The following is a 21,083-nucleotide window of genomic DNA, read 5'->3' on the forward strand; positions in this document are numbered from 1 at the left end:
CTTTATGTTTTTTGCTAATGACTTGTTACTTGCTGTTTATTTTATATTTATTTTTAGACTATGGAAATGTTACACAAAAAGCAAATTTGAGTGATTTTCTTATTTGAGCTCAAAATGCATCGGAAAGCAGCTGAGACAATTCGCAACATCAACAATGCATTTGGCCCAGGAACTGCTAACAAACGTGCCCTGCATTGGTGGTTCAAGAAGTTTTGCAAAGGAGACGAAAGCTTTGAAGATGAGAAGCGTAGTGGCTGGGCTTCGGAAGTTGACAGCGACCAATTGAGAGCAATCACCAAAGCTGATCTTCTTAAACTACACAAGAAGTTGCCAAAGAACTCGTAGTTGACTATTCTATGGTCGTTTGGCATTTGAAGCAAATTGGAATGGTGAAAAAGCTCGATAAGTGGGTGCTTCAAGAGCTGACAGAAAATTTTAAAAATCATTGTTTTGAAGGTCTGTCTTCTCTTATTCTACACAAGAATGAACCATTTCTTGATCCGACCGTGACATGTGACGAAAAGTGATTTTATACAACTGATGACTAGCTCAGTGGTTGGACTGAGAAGAAGCTCCAAAGTATTTCCCAAAGCCAAATTTGCACCAAAAAAAGGTAATGGTCGCTGTTTGGTATTCTGCTGTCAGTCTGATCCACTACAGCGTTCTGAATCCCAGTGAAATGATTAAGTCTGAGAAGTATGCTCAGCAAATCAATGAGATGCACTAAAAACTGCAATGCCTGCAGCTGGCATTGGTCAACAGAAAGGGCCCACTTCTTCTCCATGACAATACCTGACTGCAGGTTGCACAACCAACGCTTCAAAAGTTGAATGAATTGGGCTATGAAGTTTTGCCTCATCCGCCATATTCACCTGACCTCTCGCCAACTGACTACCACTTTTTTAAGCATCCCAACAACTTTTTATGGGGAAAATGCTTCCACAACCAGCAGGATGCAGAAAATGCTTTCCAAGAGTTCATCAAATCCTGAAGCACATATTTTTACAATATGGGAATAAGCAAACTTATTTCTTGTTGGCAAAAATATGTTGATTGTAATGGTGCCTATGTTTATCAATAAAGGTGTGTCTGGCCTAGTTATGATGATTTAAAATTCATGGTCCAAAACTGCAATTTGTTTTGCACCAACCTAGTTAAGTATAAATATATATATATACAGACATATATACACCTTTTACTGAGGGCCATAGTAGAATGTCATCAAGGATGTTTGAAAGACACTTCTTTAAAGAATCTTTTATTTAAACAAAGTAAAGAAAGCAAAGTTTGTATTCTGGAATGGAGAAGATAGAGACAATGTTATAAAACTACTGTGCATAATAACATAAAAGTTTATATTCGCCATGATTGGAGCAGCTACTCTCCAGATCCCCTCTTTTCTTTCTGAAAATTACTTTGTATTTGGAATGGTGTATGATATGTGCATGTGTCTTCTTGTATGTCTGCTCAAAATGTACTGGGCTGTTGGTCCAGATGACAGCTGAAAGGTGTTGGAGGTCAAGATTCACCTCATGTCTGGGTAAGCATGCTACAGGGACAAGACTGGGATAGCAGAAGCCCAACTTGAGCTGTAATGCTGAAGCCCAACAGGTGGCTTGATGTGTCTCTAAATAAACCAGGCTTTGGGTACTGTGGGTCTGGGGGAGTAGGGAATCTGGTGTTTTTTAATAATCAAATATCAATACCAAAGGGCAAAGGTTGGTATCTCCTGAAAAGTGTGGACAGTCTCACCAGCAGGTTGATCTCTGAAAATGTTCCTCCTACAGAAAGAACTAAAAACCCAGGAGAGTAGGTAAGGTTATTATGCCCTCTTCCAGAGTCCTCAAAGAATGGATCTAGGAAACCAAGAAGATCTAGAAGGAACTCCTGTTAGGGGAAGCTATGGTTGACTATGAAAAAAAGAAAAGGTAATAATGACAAATGCTTGCTATGTCCCAGGCACCATTATAACTACTTTACAAGTGTTAAGTTTTATAGTCTTTACATCAACCCTACTTGAAAGATACAATTATTATCCTTAATGCACATAAGAGGAAACTAAGGCATAAGTAATTGCTGATGATCACTAGTTAGTATGTGATATAATTAGAACTCCAGCATGCTGAAGGAAAGGTACTCTAAACTAAATTAGGCTAATACACTCCTAGATCAGAGGCTATAAAGAAGTGCACCCAAGGGATTCCACTGAGAAACCTGGGCCTGTATTTTAGAAGAGCAACTATAGCTAATAGATGATTTTAATTCCCTAAGTTCTATACCTACCAGGAGACATCACAGTACATCAAGTAGAACACTGGCCTCAGGACTGTAAGAGGTGACCAGCAGAGGGGCAAATCAGTGCTCTGGAGTTGTCTGATGATGAGAAAGCCAGCTACTGCCAAGAGGACCTGAGGAACATGAGGTCAGTCCCCGGGAACCCAGAAGTCCTCTGTGGTGAGAACTGGAGCAAAAACGGCACTTTCTGCAGGGCAACTTGGATACAGATTCTAAGTCCTATGATTTGGGCATTAAAGGGAAGAATGGGCTTTGAAGTCTGGGACATTTTAGTTACTCAAAAAGCTCCCCAGTCATGAAAGCCATGAGTTATGAAACTATTTCTCCCAATGCTATCTGAAAACATGACTATGAGATAAATCCAAAACTCCTTTATCTATGCAACATTCCTCAAGCCCATTTCATGGACCAGCTGCTGAGTTTGCTGCTAGGGACAGAAAGATGTACAAACACATGCCTGACCCTCAAGAACATCTGGTTCTGTGGAGGATACACAGATTCAAAAGTGAAAGATAATGGTTATCGTTAAGCTAATAAATGGTATTATCATAGATGGACGTAGTGTCTTAAAGAAGAGGGGCACCTCTCCTAGGCAGAATAGGCAGCCCATGATGGACGGGCCTAGAGAGTCTTCGAGGCCACATTAGACCCAGCCATCAGCCACATGAGGGGTAACAGTTTTCCAGGGAGAAAGGTCAGAATGAACCAACACTCAGAGGAGGCTCAGTCCTGCAGAAGTAAGGGCTAGAAAAAAGGTGGTGAGGAGTACGGATGAAGAAGACTGTACTCTGTGCAAAGAACTTGAACTTTATGCCAATACACTGGAAAGTGGAGAGATTAGATTTAAATTTAGAACTGTAGTGGGTGCAAAAGGTTAGCTTAGGTAAGAGATACATGCAAGGAAGGCAAGGATGTTTGTGCTGAAAGAAGTGGGAAGGGGAGAAATGATAATATACACTGAGGAGACAGCAGTGTATCTGTGATGGATTGGTTATGAGGAGAGACTCAAGTTTCTGACTGAGACTCCTGTAAATCTCCAGAGCAGAGAGAGAATACAGGGTAAATGTCTGCGAGCAAGCTGACAAAGTTGGATTGAGGACTGCTGAGCTTGAGAGTTCTGCGGTCACCTGAGAGATGTGATCTGTAAGTAGTTGGAAATAAAAGTTTAGAGAAAAGAATGTGAATATGGGATTCATAAGTGGTTTAAAGTAAATGAAACCATAGGTATTTGTAGGTTCATTTAGAGTATATAAAAGGAGAAGTGAATGGGGGGGTGGTGAGGGGAGGAGAGAGGGCAGGGTCCAGGAAAGGGGAGGGCAAAGAACACTGGGAAATATCACAATTTTTTTTTTAGAGGCACCTGGGAATGAACCCAGGACCTCGTATGTGGGAAGCAGACACTCATCCACTGAGCCACGTCCGCTCTCTGAGGAATACCAGTTTTTAAGGGAGGGGACATAGAGCCCTTGCGAAAGACTGAGAGTAAGGAGAGAGACTAAAGGAAAAATGATAGCATGAAAGAAACAATATCAAATTAGAGCTTGGTGAATAAAAAGGGTCTAAAATCTTTAGAAAAATGGAGGAAACTGTGTTAAATTTGTCATGTAGAATATACTTTAATTCCTTTGAGGACTGTGTTTATGAGTACCCAAATTAGACTGGAAATAAGAAACCCTTCCCTCCTTTTTTAACTATTACTACAAACAGCAATGCAACTAAAACATACAAATAATCTTAAGAGTAATAATTTTTCTATCATTTCAGCAAGTTGATATCTAATTCTTGTGATATTAACTGAAAAATTTTAACAATTTGAGGATTAATGCATCAGTCAGAAAATTACAATTTAGATTATGGGGCTATTCATTTTGGAGATTATATTTCCACTGAAAACTATATACTTATATGTGATTGAATGACTTTTGTTATTAGTATATATTATCCAGAGATGTTAACAGAAGTGAAGAAAAAAACATGATCAAATTACATGTGGGAAACCAGTATAATACACTTCCTTTTGAGCTTTGAAATGGCCATTAAGGGTTATGATCAGTTCTGCAGGATAACAAAGGAAAACATGTTTATCTATAGTATCTGAATTTTAATAAAGAACTCTGTTATTGAGCATTGTCCTAACAATACCAGTGTGAGAAATACTGGCTTAATAGATTTGTGTTGTCTTTGTTATTGTGAATATTATCATCTTTTTTTTTCTTTCAAGAAATCATGCCATTTTCTTGGTAAATAGACTACATATCACAAAGGTTTCTTTATTAACTATTCTTTTAAACATATTTAGAGCAAAGTTGTTTTCTGTGGGATCCTACATCCAGCACTATAATACAAATGAGAGTTATATAATTGAATTTAGGGAAATTAATTAAAGCCAAATATTTCAAGCACAGACATTCCTTAATATGAATTACAAGAACACAATTAGCGTCTCTCATCAAAAATAAGTACATAGTCTGGCCACTAGATGGCGCCCACAGTGAATTTTTTGGCTCGGCAATATAAGGTTTTTCAACATATCTAGTCATTTCACTTGAAGGATCTTTCTTGCTTTTTTTTTTTTTCTTTGACATAGAGAGAAATAAAATAAACGCATTCCTGGACCAGCAGAACATGATTTTTAGCTAGAGTCTGCTTCTTAGAAATGGAAGAGTTTCTGTTCTTATCACAGTGGAATCCAGGTTCTTGGATATAGAGTGATCAGTGAATATGATGGAGATCGTGTTGAAAGGCACTGAAGTAACAGAGAGTAATGGTCAGAAACAGCTTCATTATAATTTAAGTTTGTCAACACCTTGGATTTAGACGTTGAGCCAATAATGAAGGGTTATACTAGGTCATACCCACATAACATGCCTACGCACGAGTGAAAGAAGAAAAGGGAGTGCTGCTGTTTTCAGAAAACTGCAGGGGTGGAGGTTACTTGAGTTCCATAGACCACATGACTAGGGCCAAAACAACCACTGTGACATCATCCTGGGGAGAGCGGAGTTTCTTTTGCCCTTTCAGAGGCTAATCTAATGATTTCTACCTCTAAATAAACATTTAAATATATACCTAAAGAAACATTACTATGTCACTCATCATGCCCTAAGTCCTTAAAATGTATTTAAATAAAATGCTGATTAAAACTGTTTTCTCGGTCAAAAGTGTTTTTAATTATTTTTTCATTTTCCATGTTGCCTCATTGCTTTCTAAAAAGGCTACAATAATTCAAATTTCCACTAACAATGTATAATAATATTCATTTTCCTGAAAACCCCCCAGTAGTGTATTTGGACTTAAAAAGAATATTTGTCAGAACCACAAGCTCCTTCAGCAGCACTCAGGACAGGGTATCACGAGTGTTCTGGACCTCTGCTGACATTTGTCCCTTACATGCCCCACACCAGGCCTTTCATGACCTTAGGCTTTGAACAGGTTTTTCTTTGTCAGGCTGCTCCCTTTCCCACTTTCATTTGATCAGGAAACTCCTTGTCATGCCCGCCAAAACTTCATTTCCTCAGATAAGGATTCCTTCAGTTCCTGGGCAGAGTGAGTTATTCTGTATCCTGGGCCCTTTACAACATTTCATTTTCTTCACATTTCCGTGAGACTGCAGAGATTGCCATCAGTATTTGTACAACTCCCAACTCCAGGAGTCTATAAATCCTTTGACGGCAGGAATCTGTTCTAATTGATACCTAGGAAACGAACTGGCAACCAGTAGGTGTTCAATACTTTTTACCGAGTAACTCTATTCATTCATTAATTTAGAAAGCAACATTAACCCTTAGCATATATTTCTAGAGGACGGGGAAGATCCTTTCTGAATATTTAACCTACCTGGCACAACATGGGAATTGTAGTCCGGAAGGTCATTGTGTCTTGGATCTGATGACTTTATCTGGTTTTCTGTTTCACCTGGAGATGGCTGAGGGGCTGTGGGGATTACACCTTGAAGGGAGAAAGCAGACCGGATTGACAAAGGCAATGATGATGACCACTGAATGCACTCATTTTTTAAATTGTTAGTATGCATCAACACACATGACCAATTTGAAATACAATATTACACTGTTTACAAATCATATATAATACATTATGTATGATATATTAGGCATCAACCTATTTATACACTGGGTGAATTTTGAGGATGAACACAGGCTAATAAGCTGAGTATGAAATTCCATTGTCCTTGTGAACAAAGCAATAAGCTGTCATACTAGTATTTTAGCTGACCTGATGCCAGCACTTATCTATATAAATTTCTTCCACAGTAGGAAAAATTAGTTTTCCTATTATATATGATGAAGAATACAATCATATACAGAGTGAATCTATTTTTTCCTTCTAATTCCATTTGGACAGTACCTGTATCTAAATAAATTCAAAATAAATACCATAATTATAAAATGTATAAAAAGCACTGGTGCCACATGCAACTAAATTAGAGATGATTTTGTCCATTTCACCAGTGACCTCTGTTTCACTGTATTTCACTCTCACTACCGTAGAGGTGTTGAGGCCACTTTTCCTGTTGGTATACACTGTCCTCTGACTGAGACTAGGTGAATTTCTCCCTGGACTCATATAAGGCATAGTTCAGCATCTCCTAAAGAACTGAGGATTTTCATCTCATAGAAAACAAAAACGTCCATATAGCAGTTGCTAGAAAATGCAGGACCATCTTTTCAAACATCCTCCATCAAGGCTGTCACAGCAGGCTTTTTATTACCACTACCTCTTTTTACATTTCTTACTTTACTAGCCTTATTTTTCCTTCACCTATTTTTTCCTATATATGTTAAAGCTCTTTCAGAACATGTGTGTTAATATAAACCCCTTTCAAACAATTTCTGCCAAAAATAGTTAGACAGGAATGTATACTAAAGGCTACATTTATATTCTCCCAGCACTAAATAATAGAAACAACTTCAAAATGAAATAAGCTGAGTGAATTTTTTCAAAAATGCCCATGCAAGTTTTATTAATAAAACAGTGCCAAGTAAAACCAGTCAAACAATTAAAGTTTCTTTATATTCTCTAAAATATTACAGAAAAGTTTGTGTTTCAATAAAAATGTATCATTTTAGAACAGGCAGCTAGCTATCAGCAACTGCGCAGTTAATTGTTTCGTGAATAAATGTTAAAAGAGACTAAGAGACTATCTCTACTGCCCTGAAACTCCTTTTTCTTTTTATAAAGAGAACTATTAAAAATGAATGACAAACTTTGAGTTAAAAAAAACTATTAAAACATTCTATATTTAATTTCAATTTTATAAAAGAGTTAAAAAAACTATTAAAACATTCTATCATTTCAATTTTATAATAGATTATAAGAAGATGCACATGAAACAAATACAATATTTGTTTCAGTACATGTCTTTAAATGACAGACTTATAAATACATAAAAAACTGTATTATAAACAGTTTCTAAATGTTGCCTGTAAGAAATTAGGCAAAGTTTACCATAAGTAATAAACGATTCCAAGTATTCAAGTTGTTTATATAGCTGCACCAGCATGGCAGTAAACTTTTGCCTAACAACAAAAACAAAAACAACCAACCAAACAAAAAACCTTTGTAATTTGCTGCAAAATAGAGCCAAAAAAAAGTGTATAAACTTGATGGAATCACAATGAAGTGAAAATAAATGTATGGCACTTAATGTTTAGAAAAGTAGAGCTCTGCTATTTTGCTTGATTCTTTGGACACAGCATGATTTAACAAAATAAAAACTCATTAAATAATTCTGAAATCCATCGGTTAGTGGTATCATTCAAAACACTGCAAATAATTGGCCACTCAGTGTATCATTTTCCACAAAAGGATGCATTTTATTTTCATTAATGTAGATGGAGTACTATTTCTTCAGTAATACTCAGCAAGAATTGTTAAGGGGCCAAAAATAAACTCTGAATTCAAAAAAAAAACACACAAAAAACACTGAAAACACAAAATCCAAATCCAAAGCCGCAAACAAAGATTCTGCATTGGCACACTGGTAATAAAACACACATCCACAACTCATTTTAAAAACTCCTGTGAAAACCATTCCTTGCATGCTTACTGTAGGTGCATATTTAAATTCAATCGCTTACCAATATCTTCTGTAGGCCAAAAAGAAACAGAAAATCCACATGAAAAAAAAAAGTTTCTCTTCCTTAAGGATTTTTTTTTCCTGAAACTGAATTTGAAGGGAAAGAGGAGTCTACAAGCCAAGAAAACCTGTCTTCATTGTCATTGTCACTGAAGTCATCATCTTTGTCATCACCTTCCCTAAGACATGGTGTGTCTACCCTGGAGCCACTGTACTGAGACCTGTTGGCCAACATGTCATCTGCACCACTGGTCAAGCCACCGGCAGGAAGCCTTGTGCCATTTGAAGACGAACCTGATGATGTGACAAACACACTGCTGAATGATCCCTGAGTCATTTCTGTCACACAAGGTTCCAGAGATTTAAATACCAAATTTCTTGCCATTTTAAGGTCTTTGTTGTACAGCTTCCTGATTCTAGTCCACAAGCCATTCTCTTTCCCTTTACTACTTCTATGTCATCGTGGATTTCAACTGTGTTGTCAAAATTCAACAGATACTCAAATGTGTCTTTAGAAATACTGCAGTCCATCTGTTTTCTTGCTGCGTTCACGATGATGAACGGGAGGTGGATGACGGAGTCAGAGGGAGGGGGCCGGGTGGCTTGCTGCTCCACTTGGCAGTTTCTCTGCACATAAGTTCTTGAAGTTGAGACCATTTGTTTTATTCTTTCAAGTCTTCTCTCTCTCTCTACCTCTAATTCTGACATTCCTGATCAAGTTAGTAGGCAGACCGATCCATGTAATTTCTTTCTGTTCCTTAGAAATAATGTTCATGGCCATTAAGACATGTAAGGCATCAGAGACCCATCAGCTTACATTTTCCCGGTCATAACCTGATTCATTTGGTAAAATGTGGTTATCAGCAGCACTGAACTCTGCAACCAACTCATCTGCTCCTTTGTCATATGAAGTGGTTCCTTTCCTCTGAACCTTCTCACAAACTTTCATTGGAAAATGCCTCAGACTCCTGCCATTCTTCTCTCCTTGATTTCCTAGCAGACCAAGGTGATGGCGTGAAGCCTGGTTCCGTGACACAAAGTGCGTGTTAGGGGTGTATGGACTTTCTACCAGTATCGTATTTGGTGCTGCAGGTCTCTGAGATATACTGACATGGGACTGTTCAAAGGTTTTTGGCAAGAGTTGCTTTTCAAGCATATTTAATGTATAAGGTTGACCAGCTGCTAATAATACCACACTTTTTCCAGGACTAAGATTCTGATCTATAAAGACTTTTAGTTTTCCATTGGCTTCAATTAGACCAGCATCTTTTGCCATGTTACTAGAGCTGTGAAATCAGTTCTACGTATGTTCACTCTCCAGAGAAGAAACGATGATGTTTACTTTGTACAAGAAGTGTTGAGCTGGTGTCACGGTGACATGCAGCCATGAGTAGCCCCATAGAGACTGGCCCAAAGTATCAATTTCTCCCCACATGCTCCTGAATGTACTTTTTTTTTAATTTTTAAAGATGTATTTATTTCTCCCCACTCCCTCACTGTTTGCACTTGTTGTGTGTCTGTCTTCCTTGTTTCTTTAGGAAGCACCAGGAACTGAACCTGGGACCTCCAATGTGGAATCTCCCAGAGGCACCTAATTGCTTGAGCCACCTCCATTCCCTGCTTTGTTGAGTCCCTTATTATGTTTTTCTTCTTGTGTCTCTTGTTGCATCAGTTTGCCACACGTGCCCATCGTGCCAGCTCACTCCCTTCTTTAGGAGGCACCAGGGACCTCCCATGTGGTAGGTGGGAGCTTAATTGCTCGAGCCACACCCGCTTCCCCTGATTGTACTTTTTAAGAAAAGCAAACACACAATTCACATTTGAAACAAAGGAGATTCAAATTTGTTCACAAAAGACTTACCTGACATTTTGAAGAAGTCCAATCAATTCTGAAAAATAAAACAGAAATGACTCAAAAATATATTTATATATTCATTTTATTATTATGATCTATTAAAACATGTTACAAGCTTTGGAATTATTTTGCCTCAAATTATAATTATTAATTCCTTCACTAATTCAACATACTATGAGTACCTGTTACATACCAAGTACTGTTGTGGATGCTAAGAACACAACAGTGAACCCGACTGCCAAGGTGCCACCCTGCTGGAGCTTATATTCTAGAGGGGTGAGACTGAAAGGAAAGATGTCAACAAATATATAAGGTTAAATTCAAGAGTACAGTTATAAAAAAAGGAAAAGTTTTAAAAATAACATGCAAGGGGAGGGCCAGGAGGATCAGAGAAAGTCTCTCTAAGTGGGTGACATTTGAGCTATCTGAACTATAAGGAGGCAGTTCACTAATATTTTGAGAAGAGAATTTCAGGAATACAAGAAAGTGAATGCAAAGGCCCAGAGATGGGAATGAGCTTGGAATATTCACGGAAGAGAAAGAGGTCAGATGTGACTGGGACAGAGTAAAGAGAACAGAGGTTAAGAGACAGAGATCAGATCATATTTGGAGGCCAGTAGCAAGTTGTTTGGAATTTGTTATAATTACAGTTGCAAAGTTTTTGGAGCCTCTTAATCAGTGGGGTGATTGGATCTGATTTGTATCTTTCAACAGGGAGAGCCAGAGCAGAAACAGGAGCAGTGAGGGACCAGCTGTGGTAGCTAATCCAGGAGAAAGCTCATGTTAACTGAAATTAGGGAGGAGACATTGGGGAAGCTTGGACAAAGTCAGATGCACGACGTAGTTTGGAAGCAGAATCTACAGGAGTTGACAGACTGAGGAAAAGAGAGAGGTCAAGGGCAGATCTCAGTTTTTCACCCAGGGAAACCTAGTTGATGGTGATGCCACTAACTGAACTAGAGAGAAAAGGAGGTATGGAAGGGGAATGGTGGGAATAGAGGAGAGCAGGAATCGAGGTTCACCTGGGACGCATTACATTTAAGACGCCCAAAAGAGACAAGCTAAATATTTAAACTGTAGATACGTATAGGCAAATATTGTGAGAATAATCAGGGAAGGAAATAAAAAGTTGAGATGGGATTTGAAACAATAGTTTATTGGAAGGGGAAGAGAGGTAGTGGGTTCAATAAGTGGGTTACAAAAAACAGGTTATCAGCAGAAAAAATGATTTTAGAATTTCAGAGTTGTGGCTGATGACAAGTAACAAGGAAACCACCACCACCAAACAAATCTAATTTGCTGAATGCATATCAAGTGTCAGGCAAAGGGGCAATTTCCAATCATAACAGCTCTCTAAGATACATATTTTTATCCACATTTTACAGATGGGAAATGGGTTCAGAGAGATAAAGTAATTTAATTGTACAGCTTAGTAAACAACCGACACAGCTAAAGTCAAATATTTCTGATTGCAAAGTCCATGTTCTTTCCACTATGTCATCCTGCTTATCAGAGTATAAAATGCAGTCATTTTTGTTGTTCAAGTGGACTGGAAAGCCACCAGTGCAGAGTAGATTAAGGAAGCACGAGAATACTGTATGAGACATTGCTATGGATACTGAGTTGACCCAATGAAAGTCACCATGGCATAAGCATTTGTAGTTTTCCAGCTGAAAGAACTGTCTTGCCAAAAGGACCAACTGGGCTTGGATCATCTCCACTCCACCTCTTGAGCCTGAGTTACTTGTACAGTAGCCTTTGCATGTCAACAGATAAAAAGGTATGCTAGAGCAAACCAAAAAGCTGGACCCAATCCAGGGTCAAAGTATTTCAACAAAATGGTGCTTATGATAAGAATCCCTGCTGCTTAGGAAAACAAACACACCTTTCTGAAATGTTAAATCCTGGACACTCCTAGATTTATGACATGGAGCAACTCTTGCATGTGTAAACAGAGGATAAGTACAAGATCTTGAAACCAGTGACCATATTAAAAAAAAAAATGTTAAAAATCCTAAATGTCCATTAACAATAGACTGGATAAATGAATTGTGGTATATGCACATGATGGAATAAGATACTTTTCTTATTACTAAATGAACAAACTATAGCCACACATAACAAAAGAGATGACTCTCAAAAATACAACATTGAGCAAAAAGAAAGAAAAAAACCCACAAGTTCCTAGAGAACACATTATAATATGATTCCAATTAAGACTGTTAAAAGTAGGAAAACTAATGAAAGTGGTTTTGACAGATATCTACATGAGGGTGTTTTAGTTTCCTAGGCTGCATAGGACAATTATTCAAGAAAAACAGAAATAAAAGGAATCCAGATTGGAAATGGAATAAAATTGCCTCGTTCACAGAAGTAAAATATAATTTTGCATATATAAATTCCTAAGGAATCCACTAAAAAAAATTAGAACTAATAAACAAGTTCAGCAATGTGGCAGAACACAAATCCAACATGCAAAAATTTATTTTTTTTCTATACACTAGCAATGAACAATTCATGAAAACAATTCAATTTACAATTAAATAAAAAAGAATAAAACAGGTATAAATTTAACAAAAGAAGTGTAAACCTTGTGTGCAGAAAAGTCACTAAGGATCTAAATAAAAAGAAAGATATGCCAAATTTATGAATCAAAAAACTAATATGGCTAAGAAGGTAATACTTCCAAATTTGATCTATAGATTCACTGCAATCCCTATTAAAATCCCAGTTCCTTTTTCTCAGAAATTGACATGTCAATTATATGGAAATGCTAAGGATCTAGAATAGCTAAAGCAATCTTGAAAAAGAACAAATATGGAGGACTTATACTTCCTGATTTTAAAACTCACTAAAAGTTTACAGTAATCAAAACAGTGCAATACTGACATGAAGAAGATACACAGACCAAAAGATAGAATTGAGAATCCAGAAAAAATGTTCACACTTTCAGTCAAATGAATTTCAAAGAGGGTGCCAAGACTATTCAATGGGGACGGAATAGTGGTTTAAACAAATGGCTGGACATTTCTATCTATACCTACGTACAAAAGAATGTATTTGGACTCCTACCTTACCCAACAAAATAATTCAAAATGGGTCAGACATATAAGTGTAAAAGGAAAAACTAAAAAATTCCTAGAAGAAAACATTTAATACCTTGGATTAGGCAATGGTTTCACAGAGATGACACCACAGCATAACCAACAAAAGAAAGGGGAATTCATCAAATTTAAAATGTTTGTGCTTTAAAATACACCATCAAGAAAGTGAAAAGAAAATCCAAAGAATGGGAAAAAATATTTGCAAACCATATCTGACAAAGTGCTTCTATCCAGCACATATAAAAACACAACTCAATAATAAAGACAAATACCCCAAATAAGAAATGGCCAAATGATTTGAATAGACATTTTTCCAAAGAAGGTATAGGAATGAGTAGTCAATAAGCACATTTAAAAAAATCATTAAAGAAATGCAAATGCAAAGTGCAATGAGATATTCTTCACAACTACTAGCATGGCTATAATCAGAAAAGATAGACAATAGCGAATGTAAGCTAAGATGTGGAGCTGCTTAAATGCTCATTCAGTGCTAGTGGGAACTTAAAATGATACAGTACTTTGGAAAACTGACTAGCAGTTTTTCAAATAATTAACCATATAGTTACCATATGACACAGCGCTTCTACTCCTAGGTATATAACCAAGAGAAGAGAAAACATGTCCACGCAAAAACATGTTCAAAACAGCATTACTCACAATAGCTAAAAAAGTGTAAACCACCCACAGCATTATTCATAATAGCTAAAAAGTATAACCACATGAACTGATGAATGGATAAAAATGTGATGTATTCATACAATGGAGTATTATTCAATAATAAAAAGAATGAAGTACTGATATGTATTATAACCTGGATGAACCTTGAAAACATTATTCTAAGTGAAAGAAGCCATTCACAAACCAACAACTTTGCATGATTCCATTTATGCGAACTATCCCACATAGTCAAATCTATAGTGCACAAAGCAAATCAGTGGTTGCGAGGGGCTGGAACAGGGCGACTGGCATGGAGCATGACCACTAATGCGTATGGCATTTCTTTCTGGAATCATGGCATTTTTCTAAATCCAGATTGTTTTAATGGTCACACAACTTGATGAATATACTAAAAAACTATTAAATGGGTAAATTTTTAAAATTATATATATACAAAGTTGTTTACAAAAAGGGTGAAGCAGTTATACTACTATTCCAGGACAACACTTTAGGGCAAAGAAAATTAAGGAGAGATACCACTTAAAAATAAGAGTCAATTATCAAAGAAGACATAACAATCTTAAATGTGACAGCGCCTAACAACACATTGTCAAAATAGATAAAATAAAAACAGAACAGATGGGAGAAACAGACAAGTACACAATTACAGTTGGAGTCTTTAATACTTTCACAGTAATCCAAAGAACCATGAGAGATAATTAGCAAGAATATTGAAGAATTGACCTTTATCATCAACCAACACTTACATTTACAGAACATTCCACTGACAATATCAGAATACCCATTCTTTTCAATAAATGGAAACTTCACCCAGATAGACAGTATTCTTTGTCATAAAACAAAGCTTAAAAACTACAAATCTGAAATCATACAAAGCTTATTTTCTCACCACAAGGCAATTTTAGATAGGAATAACTGAAGAACAAGAAAATATCCAAAAACACTTAGAAATGAAATAACAATCTCCTAAATAATCTCTATGTGAAAGAGAAACTCTCAAAGGAAATTAGAAACTCTCTAGGAGTATGCATATTTTCCAAGGGTCTTACCAAATCAAAGGAATGCATACAGCAATTTTCTTGAGATTGATATGTGATAATGGTTGTACTCCCACTACAGTTAATGTAATTTCTTAGGATAAGTGAAAGATTTACTTTACCAAATTTATTCTCTGTTTGCAAACTCATTGATTTATATTGTTCATCTAAATTTAGAGAACCATTACAAATTTTAACAGAGATTTCCTTCCCACCTTAAATTTTGTGATTACACTACAGTAAGTTTATCAGTCAGGGCTGGACAATGTGTTTTGATAAAATACGGCTACTGTGATGACCAAACATTAAGAGTCCAATTGGGGTCAACTTTTCGTGTAGCTATGAACTTTCTTGCAAAAGCATAGCACACATAGTCTAGAGTAAGGCCTTCACATATGTATCATAAAGATATTGCAATGTGAACTGTAGTAGGTCCCCCCAAACTGCCCTCATCCCTTTCAATAAAGTCACTGTCTGTTCAAATACACATATTATTCCTTCCTTGGATAATGGCCCATCTCTGCCATGAGAACTCAATCTTGGGGAAATATTGTTTTTAAATAGAGGAATTAATATGTTTTCTACTGTACACATTTAGTTATTCCAATTCAGAAATATACAGCATTTACAAAAGTAATGATTCCAAAACTCTATGAAATTATTTTAAAAGCCCGGGACAAAATTAAACTTTCAGATGCTTTCATACAAAAAAAAATCCATTAAAAATAGTTTAAAATTATCTAAACCTCTAACATTAAAATACAAAAATAACCAAACTGAAATAAAAATTAATGTCTTCTATAAGCAAGTTTAAAAGAGGTATTTGGATCAAGTTGTTCAAGATACTTTTTTTTTTAAGATTTATTTTATTTCTCTTCCCTCACCCCCCATTCCCTCACCCCCCATTGTCTACTCTCTGTGTCCATTCGTTGTGTGTTCTTCTGCGTCTGCTTGTGTTATCTGGTGGCACTGGGATTTGTTGCGTCATCTTGCTGTATCAGCTCTCTGTGTGTGGCGCCACTCCTGGGCAGGCTGCGCTTTTTTCACATAGGGCGACTTCCCTTGTGGGGTGCACTCCTTGGGACACCCCTATGCGGTTGCCCCTGAATGGCAGGGCACTCCTTGTACACTGCAGCACTGTGCATGGGCCAGCTTACCACACAGGTCGGGAGGCCCTGGGGATTGAACCCTGGACCCTCCATATGGTAGACAGACACTCTATCAGTTGAGCCACATCCACTTCCCTCAAGATACTTCTTAAGCAAACATATATTCTCAGAGTATGGCATTAAAAGTCATTTTTTTCCTCCTTTTTACATTTGTTAAATTTTATTCAGTGTTATTTGATGTATTAGAAATATCTAAAAGGTATGATTGATAGGATATACAGTATTCCTACAATGGATTTTCCTAAACATCAGCTTACCTCCCAAACTCTTTTATCTATTTGATGAAAATATTTAAACAAATTTAGTCCTTTTCCTACCTTCTTAAATATTTAAATATTTTTGAAAATATTTGAGAAAGTGAAATTAACCAAATAAATTACAAAACAATCATAGCTAGGATTCTTCTTTTGACACTGTAAAAATTACAATTTATCACATTGAAACTGAATAAAAGCCATGCAAGCATTTTATAAAAAGAGCTTCAAACATGCATACAATACAGACATGTAAATAACCAAACCACCACTTCAACAGGGATGCTTTTCATGTTATTCCTCAGGCCTTTTTCACATCCCACTTCTGCCTCTGAATATATGTGAGCTAAATGTATGTAAACAAATTGGCTAAAATCCAGGGATTTTGTTTTCTCTTCCAGTCATTCAATAAAATTTACACTAATTGATTTCCAAAGTTCCTTCTTGCACAAATATCCCATAGGTCAGCAATCAAATATGTTGATTCTCAAGGAAGAGAGGTAAGGGTACAAGAGAAAATTGGAACCACAGGTATACCTTGGAGATACTGCAGATTCAGTTCCAGACCACCAAAACAAAGCAAAGAATGCAATAAAGTGAATCACACATATAAATATTGTTTTTCTACTATAGTGTAGTCTATTAAGTGTGCAATAGGATTATGTCTAAAAAACAATGTATATACCTTAATTAAAAAGATATATTTGCATATCAATGTTCATAACAGCATTATTCAGAATTGCTAAAACATGAAAACAACCTAAATGTCTGCCAGTTGATGATTGGATAAACAAGACGTGGTATATTCACAGAATGGAGTATTATTCAGCTCTAAGAAGATACTGATTGGGGAAGCACATGACAACATACAAGAACCATGAGTATATTATATTGAGTGAAATAAGCCAGACATGAAAGGATGAATATTGTATGGTTTCACTGATATGAACTAAATACAATGAGTAGTCTTACGGAGTTGGACTATGATGTATAGGTTGGAGGGAGATGGAATTTGGGATGGGAAGGGGTAAATGATGCTGGATGTACATAGAATGTTTAATAAAGTCAAGTGTAAATATGTGGTAATGTTTGGATTTGACGGTAAACATAATGAATGTAACAAACACTGTTGATGTATGCCTGTAATTGTGGCTGAAACAAGTAGTTTAGGAGACTAATGTTAGTTGGTGGACAGCTGGAGGATAATGTACAGAGTATAACAATGATTTTGGCAGTAGATGACAATTCAAGTTAATAATATAAATACAGGAATGTTCTTCTACAAAGTGTTAGGAATATGGTGATACATAGGGAAAATATAACTAATGTAATTTATATAAAATGTAAGTTAACAATGACATTGTAATGTTTTTTTTTTGTAACAAAAGCAAAACTGGTACTATATTAATGCTAATGGTAAAAAAAAGGATATGGGGTTTGGTTTTATGAACTATGAATATGATTAAGTATTTTTTTCTGTTCTTCATTTTTTTCAGTAATAAGGAGAACTTGACTATGTCATTTAACTAATCTGTTTATCTGTGCATCTTTCTGAACACTTGAGGAACAAATGAATTAGTATTTGGAATTGGATGAGATAAAACTGCCTGGACAGAACTTTTTAGGAGTAATGCTTCCATAACTTGTTGAGCTGCCTTTTTCTGTTGTTTCCATTTTTTCTGAATTTGAAAGTTATTTAAAAATACTTTATTGATTAAAAAGTGCTAACAATCATCTGAGCCTTCAGTGTGTCATCATCTTTTCACTGATGGAGGGTTTTTTCTTCATGTTGATAACTGCTTACCACTGAGGTTGGTGGCTGGTGAGGCTGTCATGGCTGTGGCAAATTTTTAAAATAAGATGAAGTTTGTCCCATCAATTGACTCTTCCTTTCACAAAAGATTTCTCTGTAGCATGTGATGCTATTTGATAGCATTTTACCCCCAGAAGAACTTCTTTCAAAATTGGAGTCAATCCCCTGAAAACCTGCCACTGCGTTAGCAACTAATTTGATGTAACATTCTAAATCCTTTGTTGTTATTTCAACAATGTTCACAGTATCACCACCAGGAGGAGATTTCATCTCAAGAAACCACTTTATTTGCTCATTCATAAGAAGCAATTCCTGATTTGATCAAATTTATCATGAGACTGTAGCAATTCAGTCACATCTTCAGGCTCCACTTCTAATTCCAGTTCACTAGCTATTTCCACCACATCTGCAATTCTTTCCTACACTAAAGTCTTGAATCCCTCAAACTTATCCATGAGGGATGGAATCAACTTCTTCCAAACTCCTGTTAATGTTGATATTTTGACCAGTAATTAGGAATGATCTTAACGGTGTCTGGAATTGTGAATCCTTTCCAGAAGGATTGCCCAGATCCATCAGAGGAATTGCTATCGATGGCATCCACAGTCTTATGAAATGCATTTCTTAAACAAGTCTTGAAAATCTAAATAGGGCCTTGTCCCATGGGATGCAGAATGAATGTTGCCTTAGCAAGTATGAAAATAACATTCATTTCATTACACATCTCTATTAGAGCTCCTGGCTGACCAAGCGCATTGTCAATAAGCAGCAATATTTTGAAAGGAATCTTTTTTTTCCTGAGCGGTAGGTCTCAACAGTGGCTTATAATTTTGGTAAATGGTCCTGTAAACAGATGGGCTGTCATCCAGGCTTTGTTGTTCCAGTTATGGAGCACAGGCAGGCAGAGTCGATTAGCATAAATCTTAAGGGCCCTAGGATTTTTCAGAATGTTAAGCGAGCAATGGCTTTAACTTAAAGTCACCAGCTGCATTAGCCCCTAAAATAAGAGTCCACCTGTCCTTGGAAGCTTTAAAGCCAAACATTGACTTTTCTCTAGCTAGGAAAGACCTAGTTGGCATCTTCTTTCAATAGAAGGCTCTTTTGTCTACAGCCACCTTTATCAGTTATCTTACATTTCTGATAACCTGCTACAGCTTCTACATCAGCACTTGCTTCACCTTGCACTTTTATGTTATAGAGACTGGTTTTTTTCCTTAAATCTCATGAATCAATCTCCGCTAGATTCAAACTTTCTTTCTACAGTATCCTTACCTCTCTCAGCCTTAAAAGAATTGAAGGGAGTTAGGGCCTTGCTCTGGATTAGGCTCTGTTTATTAAGGAATACTGTGCCTGGTTTGATCTTCAATCCAGACCTCTAAACTTTCCCCATGTCAGCCATAAGGCCATCTTGCTTTCTTGTCATTCATGTGTTCACTTTTAATTTCCTTCAAGAACTTTTCCTCTGCATTCACAATGTGGCTGTTTGGTGCAAGAGGGCTACAACATTTACTGATGAAGGTCAACATCTTATATGGATGGAGCTCCTGGTGTCCCCGAACAATTAGAATAGCAACATCAAAGATCACCATAACAGATATAATAATAATAACGAAAAAGTTTGAAATACTGTGAGAATTACCTAAATGTGAAGGAGACACAAAGGAAACACCTGCTTTTGGAAAAACGGCACTGATAGACCTGCTCAACACAGGGTTGCAACAAACCTTCAATTTGTAAAACGATGCATTATCTATGAAGTACAATGAAGCGAAACACAATAAAGCAAGCTACGCCTGTATTCTGAAGACGCATTAGGTCATATCAAAATGTCTAGAGCATTGCTTCTCAAAACTGAATTGGCATGAGAATCACCTGGGGGGCTTGTTAAAACACAGATTGCTGATCCTCTCCCCCAGAGTGTATGATTCGATATGTCTGAGGTAAAGTCTAAAAACATCCATTTCTAACAAAGTTCCAGGAAATGCACATGACGCTGGCTCAGGGATTACACTTTGAGAACCACTGGTGAAGGGGACTTCCTTTCCTATATTTATGAGGTTTGGAGACATTTCCCAGATGATTCCAATATACCCTCCTTCAAATACAGCTTTATAATATCCCTCCCCCACTCAAATAAAAATCCATCTGCTAAAGGAACCAAGTCTTAGTAAACTCAACATAACACTTAATCTAAATTTTCCCTCAAAACTCATTTGCAAGCCAAGTAAATTTCCTGTATATCAAATTCCAAGAGCAATCTAAATACGCTGTAAGAAATATTTGTTTTAAGGGATATATTACTGAAAACTGCATTCCCAAGGAAAGAATATAGGAAACAGCAGTAATTAGAAACTATCTAAACTGTAGCAAAATGGCTAAGTAAAGACATGATTGTGAAACCTTCTTTTAAAAAGTATGCTCACAAATAGACTTGTAAAAATCATTAAATATTTTAAGTGGATATTTAGTTTAAAAAAGTAAAAATTTAGGAATTTCTATAATTAAGGAACAATTGCTTTTGTAATCTGTATAAAGATGGAAAATAAAATACATAAGGAAACAGAACTGATGATGCAATCTCCTGTAGTGAATCAGAAAGCCCTGATTTCACCCAAGGTAAAAGGTTTGCACACACCCTTCCACGTTCAATTCTCCTTATAGACTGTAAACCAAAGTCTTAAGTCGACTCTAAGGTGCACTGTGTTGATAAATGGATTTCTTAGTCACCAGGGAACTGGATACTTGAGTAGGTTCAATATGAATTGAGCAAAGTTCAATGAT

General features: G+C 36.5%; 1 protein-coding gene and 1 pseudogene across 2 annotated transcripts in view; both read right to left on the reverse strand.

The window, feature by feature from the left end:
* PLSCR4 (phospholipid scramblase 4) overlaps nt 1-21,083 on the reverse strand; it is a 45,772-nt gene that overhangs the window by 13,903 nt on the left and 10,786 nt on the right. For both annotated transcript variants that reach the window (XM_058295125.2, XM_058295124.2), the window contains exons 2-3: nt 10,254-10,281; nt 6,133-6,243 (exon numbers count right to left, since the gene is read on the reverse strand). In XM_058295125.2, the coding sequence (XP_058151108.1) occupies nt 6,133-6,243; nt 10,254-10,260 (118 nt within the window). In that variant the 5' untranslated portion in view covers nt 10,261-10,281. The remainder of the gene's footprint in view (nt 1-6,132; nt 6,244-10,253; nt 10,282-21,083) is intronic.
* On the reverse strand, nt 8,394-9,807 carry LOC101419510 (transcription factor Dp-1 pseudogene; annotated as a pseudogene).

The sequence above is a fragment of the Dasypus novemcinctus genome, chromosome 4 (assembly GCF_030445035.2).
Source record: "Dasypus novemcinctus isolate mDasNov1 chromosome 4, mDasNov1.1.hap2, whole genome shotgun sequence".
Taxonomy (NCBI): domain Eukaryota; kingdom Metazoa; phylum Chordata; class Mammalia; order Cingulata; family Dasypodidae; genus Dasypus; species Dasypus novemcinctus.